Genomic DNA, 9,474 nt, shown 5'->3' on the forward strand with positions numbered 1-9,474 from the left:
ACTCAAACTTACATAGAAGTCAGGGCACTCAGCATTTAGACATTCAGAACATAACTCATATGGAACCACAGTTTATAAATTCATACAGGAAATCAGAGAACATTCAGTGAATTCTGAGTGATTATACATCTATACCACTGTAAAAATTATGGAAAGGACAAGATCACCTATTCTGAACATAAGAAATCCTTCATGAATCCTGAGAAGTAAAGTCAAAATTATATTACTGAAAATGAGTCTTTACATAAGCCAAATACCAACTGTATTATAAAATTTTCCAACCCTGATTACATTGTTGTTTCAGCTATATATAGAGTTCTTATTCTAACTGATCGAGATTCCTCCTCCAGCATGAGGGGAATTCGAAAACTACTTCTAATGACACCTATTAACCCTTTAACTAACTAATAAATACAACAAGGTGTTGACTGGAGTTTTTTAGAGATCTAAATTAACTATGACTCTAACTCCATATTACATGCATGATGGCTTCTCCTCGTTCTTTGACATCTGGTTTTCTTTCAGTTTGGCTGAGATGGGTGTTTTAATGCTCCATGTTGACCTTGGATGCTGAATCTTCTTAACTGCCCAGAAATATTAGGAGACTATCCTTGCATGATGGCTTTAATTAAGATGATTCCTCATTCTTTGACATCTGGTTCCCTTCTAGTTTAGTTGTGATGGTCTTCAAGGCTCCACGGTTGTCTTCAATGACACATGTTTTCCAATGCCCTGAAAGATAGGAAACTACCCCTGTTTACTGGTCTTTAGTTTTCCTCAAAATATTCGAATCCAAAGAAGCATGTCCTTTATCCTTTAATTACCCAAAATGGAGCAGACTGCCACATCTTTGATGTGCCGTAAGCCTTTCCCATGTACCTGTGTGATGACAAAACCTTTCAAAAAGATTTTCCGCTTTGTCAATCATAATTGATCAACTCAATTCTAACATGCAGCTACAGCAGTTTCATAGCGCGCTACGAAACTGCTGTGTAATTTCAAAAACACAGTCTTCCTTTCATAGCTAAATAATCGCCGCTGTTCATGGCTTAAGCACCTTACTCCCTTGATCATTTTGACAAGATTTGCTTGCAACTTTTCAAGAAACAGATATTTCTCCTGAGGAAAAGATGCAATGACACCAATAACACCATTCACTGTTCCAAATATAATTGTATGAATCTGGCTACAAGAACATCATTCAGAACTGAACCCTGCCCTAGAAGCATGCCATTTGGTGTAATATTGAAGTCATTTGTAGCTCGAGTGACAACTCGAAGGTACTCAGATATGTTATTGAAATAGCCCTGGAGATAAGAGTCTCTTGGAAGTACCACTTGTTTCTCTAAACCTAGTTGAAGCCTTGTATTTAATGCAATGCTTGCAAAAGCAAAACCACTGAACACCAATAGGACTGCAACTTTCACTGCTGGTATGCTTAGTACAGGTGCATGGATATTCTTCATGTACTACACCAAAAGGCCAGGTTTTTGGTGCCTCCTGCCCAAATTATCATGTTCAAGTTCAGTTGTTGATGGACTAACTCTAATGCAAGGAAAGCAATCAACTCTGTTTCCTTCTGTTCTTATCAAATCAAATGTCATAAGAGAAACAAATGCAGTCACTTGCAGTAAGAAGTCCACTAACACCGCAAGAGCTGCAAACATCGAGAACACTCGACACGCAGGCATAGGGATGAAACTTCCAACTGCAAATGCCACAACCTCTGAAAGGGTTGAAAGTGTTATAGATGGCCCCACTTCAGCAAGTGTGTTTCCCACTCGTTCTTCCAAGGCCAATTCGACTGGCTGGCGTTTAAGTGCATGCACTAAGATGCACATATTGTCAACTCCCACCGCAAGCACTAGAAATGGAATAACTTCAACAATAATTAAAGTGGACTTCACTCCAAGTGCACTGAATAGCCCAATAGATCCAAGTACCGAAAGGACAACAACAAGAACCCCTGACAAACCAAGTAACACCTTCGATGAAACATAAAGAGGTGAAAAGTGTGGTGAAATATCACCCAGTGTCACTGATATGTAGGCAAACATGACAATGTAGCTGATCAATATGGTTACAACATCAGCAGTGCTCTCCCTCTTAAGTTCTTCCTGCACAGAACTTTCTGCAGAAAATGCAAGAGTAAGATTGTGCAACTTTGCCATTGGAATAAGCTCTTCTTTCACTAAATGAATGAAAGAATTCTCCCATGCTAACGCTTTTCCATTTTCATGTCCTGTCTTGTCCACAGCATTATTAACAGGATATGTGATAACAAATGCAATAGCCTGTGAATAGTTTCTTCCCTTGTAACCCCCTAATATTGTGCTTGGGTCAACAGGAGCATGATATGAACTCAAGCATGGCTCCGAAGATGTGTAATGCTCAAAGCAAAACAACGCATGTGAAGACCCTTCATAATCATCAAACAGTTCTGGTTTCATTTTATAGTATTGTAAAACAGTTTGACTAGCACACTCCTCACCAACCGGCTTCATGCAGATATCATTTAGAGATACCAATGATCTAGAGTAGTTTCCTTGAATTCTATCCACCTTTTTCTGTATTTCAAATAATAACTTGATGTTCTTCTCTGTCACAATACTTGGAGCTGGATTATCTTCTGAAAGAGGAATAATAGCCAAGATAAGCTGTTCTATTCTATAGAAAGGAGACAAGTGGGTGTCAAAGAAGGATGAAGCAGAACAGCGTTTACATCTTCTGGTAATGTTCTTCTCAAAGACTTTACAAAGTACATATGATTGCTGCACAGTATTTGAATTGCTATCGTTGCAATAATCAAGAATGTACTCATGCATATGCCAATTGGTTCTTTCTCCATGGCGAACACGCCCTCTGTAGAAAACTAACGTCTTCTTAATCCCTAGAGCTTCAGAGGATGCAACAATAGTTCCATTTTTTCGAGTGACCTTTCAGTAACCCAGCTTGGTCGCTCAAACTTTCCTTGATCCAATAGGGTATTCCGCCTTTTTGGGGCTTGAAAAAAAAAAACCCTTTCAAATTTCTTCCTTTCAGGCATGAGTTGTCAGGCAAATCCCATGGTTCGCAGTCGTATGGATTGACCTCTGAAATGACACTGCAAGGTTGAGGCCGCCCATATACTTTTCTTTTCAGATAGTGGGTGAACAATTCTTCATCCGTCCGGTGAAAGCAGAATTCAGGTGGCTGAGAACTGTTCTCCATCTGGATCTTCAAAGCTGAAAATCAAAACAATGTCTCTACTGCCGCTCCTTTTTAAATGCAATTTCGGCAGCAGCTCACTGCCCATGACAAGGAACGGCTCACATTTTCACCTGTTATAAAGGCCCAGTGCCCAACAACATCAACTGATTTGTTCTTATAATTGTGTTTCATGAACAGGTCAAAATACCACATTGAAATAAAACATATAATCGAACCCACTGGACTATTCGTGTCAACATAACTGAATATTTTGATTGATGCCAGCAAGCAACTTTCCATTAAATACATTCAGATCGTAAACAGAACCCTTTGTCTCCTTCTCAGCAACAACTGCAACATGTGCCAGTACCAAGACACCTAACGACCTAAAACACAGTGGATTCTGATAAGTATGACAGCTGGGTGAGATTTGCTATGGATCAGCACAAAATCACCTAGACCGGGTTTCTGCGCTACGAAATCACATGAAACATGTTGCGCTGCGAAAACACCTAAAACTGACTTATGCGCTACGAAATCACCTAAAGAGCTTTGTAGCACATAATAACCTTTGAACAAAGCTGACACATGGAAATTGTGTGAATTATGAGACCAGTGGTGAATGAGGATGCATAGTGGACTCCTAAGACTCAGACTCTAAGGCAAACAAAAACTCAAACCTAGACTAGCACCAAATTTTTTACCATCAAACTAATGTGGGCGGTTTTGAAATTAGAATTCTTAAGTGATAACAGTGGCTCCACTTGGGATAGTGTGCTCCTGTAGTACACTAAGAACTCATAGGTCCAGTGCTTTATTTCTTTTTATAGCAAACGGAAATTTGCTTGGCAAACATCCCTTTCCAGCTTCTGGGGCCTTCACCTCGGGCTTGAACTTGATAATCACCATAGGAGAGAGAAGTCTATATCTACTAAAAAAAAAATTGCTCAGTCAACCTTGAGCTTATTTGCATTTTCCTACCTACCTACCCTATCAATTCAAACTTCTTTCAGCTCAATCAATGTGAAATTTCCAATGTAGCCAATCATTTGTCTTATCTGATATTTGAGTTTTTTGACTGCATTGGAGTTCAGAGCCACAATGATATTGTGATGACCAGTGCCACTGAAATTGCCTCTGATCTTCATAGAAAAACTGAAACACTGGAAAGTAAAACTCTTCCATATATTTGGCTATAGGATCCCAGAATACATGATCAGCTTGATGATTCTTGTAACTTTCTGGTTGTGCAAACTGATCTTCAACAACAGCGTACAGTTCCTCAATCGTGAAAGAGAAAGGAAACAACACTCTCTCCTTGTGTTCTGCCATAGAAAGTTTCTGAAAATAATGATCATGATTATGAAGACTATATGCCTGAATTTGACCTTGTAAGCCTTCAATGTCTTTCTCAATGTCTTTAGCAACTTCATCCAAAAATTTCATCTTATCCTTTGCCTTGCACTCAAATGATTTTAGATACGAAGACAAGGACAAAGAAAAACTTTCATCTATTTCTTCCTTAATATGATCATAATTCCATTGTTTGAAACCTTGAATTGAAGGAGAGTTTGCCACCACATCTGATCTATCTATCCATTCCTCCAAAAACATAAGCCAAAAGTCTTCAAATGACTTAATGGATTTGGTAGGAAAGCTTTCAATCCACTGTTTACATTTCCCTTGAAATGAATCATAGAACAACATAATGCAAACATCCTCATGTTTAACTCTAAGAAGCTCTGTAAAATCACAAAAATCTGATATATGCTTCAAAGTTAAATTCAAATCTTCTCCGTTGAATTTTGGACCATTCCTTAGAAAATATGCATCCTTGGGAAAATGATTTGGGAAACCATGAATTCCTGAAAAATCTATGCATGCATACCTTGAAATAAGAATGGTAGCCTCTGGGTCCTTCATAACTCCAGTGGAATCACCATGAATGTATGAATTTTGAATTCTTCAACAATGGAGTCGCCAAGGTAGATTGCAGCCTCGAAAATTCTTCTGAGCTCCTGCTACCTTCAGAAGTTCAGTCTCTTGATTTCGGGAAAGAATAATCTTCAGACTCCCGGTAGACGCACCAAAATGTTATCTCAAAATCAGACCCTGATAGGCTGCTGGTCAGGTTGACTCTAAGTAACTGTTTCAAACCAACTTTTGGCTGAGGGTTAGCCTCCTCAACCTGAGAGGGCTCTCTCAAAGGTTAATGATTTTGATAAAGATTAAGATGGCTAACTCTTATAGAATAAATGTGACAAATATGAATGTTGGAAACACATTAAACAACTATCCATTGGGCTTATGGAGTCAACAAAACCTCAATATAACAGTGAACTCAACCTTACATAGAAGTCAGGGCACTCAGCATTTAGACATTCAGAACATAACTCATATCGGACCACAGTTTATAAATGCATACAGGAAATCAGAGCACATTCAGTGAATTCTGAGTGATTATACATCTATACCACTGTAAAAATTATGGAAAGGACAAGATCACATATTCTGAACATAATAAATCCTTCATGAATCCTGAGAAGTAAAGTCAAAATTATATTACTGAAAATGAGTCTTTACATAAGCCAAATACAAGTTGTATCATAAAATTTTCCAACCCTGATTACATTTCTGTTTCAGCTATATATAGAGCTCTTATTCTAACTGATCGAGATTCCTCCTCCAGCATGAGGGGAATTCAAAAACTACTTCTAATGACACCTATTAACCTTTTAACTAACTAATAAATACAACAAAGTGTTGATTGGATTTTTTTTAGAGATTTAAATCAACTATGACTCTAACTCCATATTACATGCATGATGGCTTTAATTAAGATGATTCCTCGTTCTTTGACATCTGGTTCCCTTCTAGTTTAGTTGTGATGGTCTTCAAGGCTCCACGGTTGTCTTCAATGACACATGTTTTCCAATGCCCTGAAAGATAGGAAACTACCCCTGTTTACTGGTCTTTAGTTTTCCTCAAAATATTCGAATCCAAAGAAGCATGTCCTTTATCCTTTAATTACCCAAAATGGAGCAGACTGCCACGTCTTTGATGTGCTGTAAGCCTTTCCCATGTACCTGTGTGATGACAAAACCTTTCAAAAAGATTTGTCGCTTTGTCAATCATAATTGATCAACTCAATTGTAACATGCAGCTACAGCAGTTTCGTAGCGCGCTACGAAACTGCTGTGTAATTTCAAAAACACAGTCTTCCTTTCATAGCTAAATGATCGCCGCTGTTCATGGCTTAAGCACCTTACTCCCTTGATCATTTTGACAAGATTTGCTTGCAACTTTTCAAGAAACAGATATTTCTCCTGAGGAAAAGATGCAATGACACCAATAACACCATTCACTGTTCCAAATATAACTGTATGAATCTGGCTACAAGAACATCATTCAGAACTGAACCCTGCCCTAGAAGCATGCCATTTGGTGTAATATTGAAGTCATTTGTAGCTCGAGTGACAACTCGAAGGTACTCAGATATGTTATTGAAATAGCCCTGGAGATAAGAGTCTCTTGGAAGTACCACTTGTTGCTCTAAACCTGGTTGAAGCCTTGTAGTTAATGCAATGCTTGCAAAAGCAAAACCACTGAACACCAATAGGACTGCAACTTTCACTGCTGGTATGCTTAGTACAGGTGCATGGATATTCTTCATGTACTGCACCAAAAGGCCAGGTTTTTGGTGCCTCCTGCCCAAATTATCATGTTCAAGTTCAGTTGTTGATGGACTAACTCTAATGCAAGGAAAGCAATCAACTCTGTTTCCTTCTGTTCTTATCAAATCAAATGTCATAAGAGAAACAAATGCAGTCACTTGCAGTAAGAAGTCCACTAACACCGCAAGAGCTGCAAACATCGAGAACACTCGACACGCAGGCATAGGGATGAAACTTCCAACTGCAAATGCCACAACCTCTGAAAGGTTTGAAAGTGTTATAGATGGCCCCACTTCATCCAGTGTGTTTCCCACTCGTTCTTCCATGGCCAATTCGACTGGCTGGCGTTTAAGTGCATGCACTAAGATGCACATATTGTCAACTCCCACCGCAAGCACTAGAAATGGAAAAACTTCAACAATAATTAAAGTGGACTTCACTCCAAGTGCACTGAATAGCCCAATAGATCCAAGTACCGAAAGGACAACAACAAGAACCCCTGACAAACCAAGTAACACCTTCGATGAAACATAAAGAGGTGAAAAGTGTGGTGAAATATCACCCAGTGTCACTGATATGTAGGTAAACATGACAATGTAGCTGATCAATATGGTTACAACATCAGCAGTGCTCTCCCTCTTAAGTTCTTCCTGCAAAGAACTTTCTGCAGAAAATGCAAGAGTAAGATTGTGCAACTTTGCCATTGGAATAAGCTCTTCTTTCACTAAATGAATGAAAGAATTCTCCCATGCTAAAGCTTTTCCATTTTCATGTCCTGTCTTGTCCACAGCATTATTAACAGGATATGTGATAACAAATGCAGTAGCCTGTGAATAGTTGCTTCCCTTGTAACCCCCTAATATTGTGCTTGGGTCAACAGGAGCATGATATGAACTCAAGCATGGCTCCGAAGATGTGTAATGCTCAAAGCAAAACAACGCATGTGAAGACCCTTCATAATCATCAAACAGTTCTGGTTTCATTTTATAGTATTGTAAAACAGTTTGACTAGCACACTCCTCACCAACCGGCTTCATGCAGATATCCTTTAGAGATACCAATGATCCAGAGTAGTTTCCTTGAATTCTATCCACCTTTTTCTGCATTTCAAATAATAACTTGATGTTCTTCTCTGTCACAATACTTGGAGCTGGATTATCTTCTGAAAGAGGAATAGTAGCCAAGATAAGTTGTTCTATTCTATAGAAAGGAGACAAGTGGGTGTCAAAGAAGGATGAAGCAGAACAACGTTTACATCTTCTGCTAATGTTCTTCTCAAAGACTTTACAAAGTACATATGATTGCTGCACAGTATTTGAATTGCTATCGTTGCAATAATCAAGAATGTACTCATGCATCTGCCAATTGGTTCTTTCTCCATGGCGAACACGCCCTCTGTAGAAAACTAACGTCTTCTTAATCCCTAGAACTTCAGAGGATGCAACAATAGTTCAGTTTTTTCGAGTGACCTTTCAGTAACCCAGCTTGGTCGCTCGAACTTTCCTTGATCCAATAGGGTATTCCGCCTTTTTGGGGCTTGAAAAAAAAAAAACCCTTTCAAATTTCTTCCTTTCAGGCATGAGTTGTCAGGCAAATCCCATGGTTCGCAGTCGTATGGATTGACCTCTGAAATGACACTGCAAGGTTGAGGCTGCCCATATACTTTTCTTTTCAGATAGTGGGTGAACAATTCTTCATCCGTCCGGTGAAAGCAGAATCCAGGTGGCTGAGAACTGTTCTCCATCTGGATCTTCAAAGCTGAAAATCAAAACAATGTCTCTACTGCCGCTCCTTTTTAAATGCAATTTCAGCAGCAACTCACTGCCCATGACAAGGAACGGCTCACATTTTCACCTGTTATAAAGGCCCAGCACCCATAAACATCAACTGATTTGTTCTTCTGATTGTGTTTCATGAACAGGTCAAAATACCACATTGAAATAAAACAGATAATCGAACCCACTGGACTATTCGTGTCAACATAACTGAATATTTTGATTGATGCCAGCAAGCAACTTTCCATTAAATACATTCAGATCGTAAACAGAACCCTTTGTCTCCTTCTCAGCAACAACTGCAACATGTGCCAGTACCAAGACACCTAATGACCTAAAACACAGCGGATTCTGATAAGTATGACAGCTGGGTGAGATTTGCTATGGATCAGCACAAAATCACCTAGACCGGGTTTCTGCGCTACGAAATCACATGAAACATGTTGCGCTGCGAAAACACCTAAAACTGACTTATGGGCTACGAAATCACCTAAATAGCTTTGTAGCACATCATAACCTTTGAACAAAGCTGACACATGGAAATTGTGTGAATTATGAGACCAGTGGTGAATGAGGATGCATAGTGGACTCCTAAGACTCAGACTCTAAGGCAAACAAAAACTTAAACCTAGACTAGCACTGAATTTTTTAGCATCAAACTAATGTGGGCGGTTTTGAAATTAGAATTCTTAAGTGATAACATAATCTATCAGCAGAAGATGAAGCTTGTAACCTCTCACCTTTAGCCAGGCAAGAAGCAGAAGCCAGATGCCTTTACCCTCTGGCCTTTCAACTCTAGCCTTTGCCTTTCAACTTGAACGTTCTGAAAGAATACA

The 9,474-nt window shown here is 39.1% G+C and overlaps 2 protein-coding genes across 2 annotated transcripts; both read right to left on the reverse strand.

The window, feature by feature from the left end:
* Nucleotides 1-1,435: 1,435 nt before the first annotated feature.
* Nucleotides 1,436-2,506, reverse strand: LOC149207303 (uncharacterized). Its single transcript, XM_089393887.1, has one exon. The coding sequence runs from the start codon at nucleotides 2,502-2,504 to the stop codon at nucleotides 1,470-1,472; it is 1,035 nt and encodes a 344-aa protein (XP_089250013.1). The 5' UTR covers nucleotides 2,505-2,506; the 3' UTR covers nucleotides 1,436-1,469.
* Nucleotides 2,507-6,550: 4,044 nt separating this feature from the next.
* Nucleotides 6,551-8,221, reverse strand: LOC149207304 (uncharacterized). Its single transcript, XM_089398001.1, has one exon. The coding sequence runs from the start codon at nucleotides 8,219-8,221 to the stop codon at nucleotides 6,551-6,553; it is 1,671 nt and encodes a 556-aa protein (XP_089254127.1).
* Nucleotides 8,222-9,474: the final 1,253 nt, after the last annotated feature.

This window comes from Pinus tabuliformis, chromosome 1_2 (assembly GCF_031772625.1).
Source record: "Pinus tabuliformis cultivar Carrire ecotype Pingquan chromosome 1_2, CPIR1, whole genome shotgun sequence".
Classification (NCBI taxonomy): domain Eukaryota; kingdom Viridiplantae; phylum Streptophyta; class Pinopsida; order Pinales; family Pinaceae; genus Pinus; species Pinus tabuliformis.

What these genes read in the sequence shown, in the direction of transcription:
- LOC149207304 (XM_089398001.1), bottom strand. Translation starts at nt 8,221, where the DNA reads ATGCATGAGTACATTCTTGATTATTGCAACGATAGCAATTCAAATACT.
- LOC149207303 (XM_089393887.1), bottom strand. Translation starts at nt 2,504, where the DNA reads ATGAAGCCGGTTGGTGAGGAGTGTGCTAGTCAAACTGTTTTACAATAC.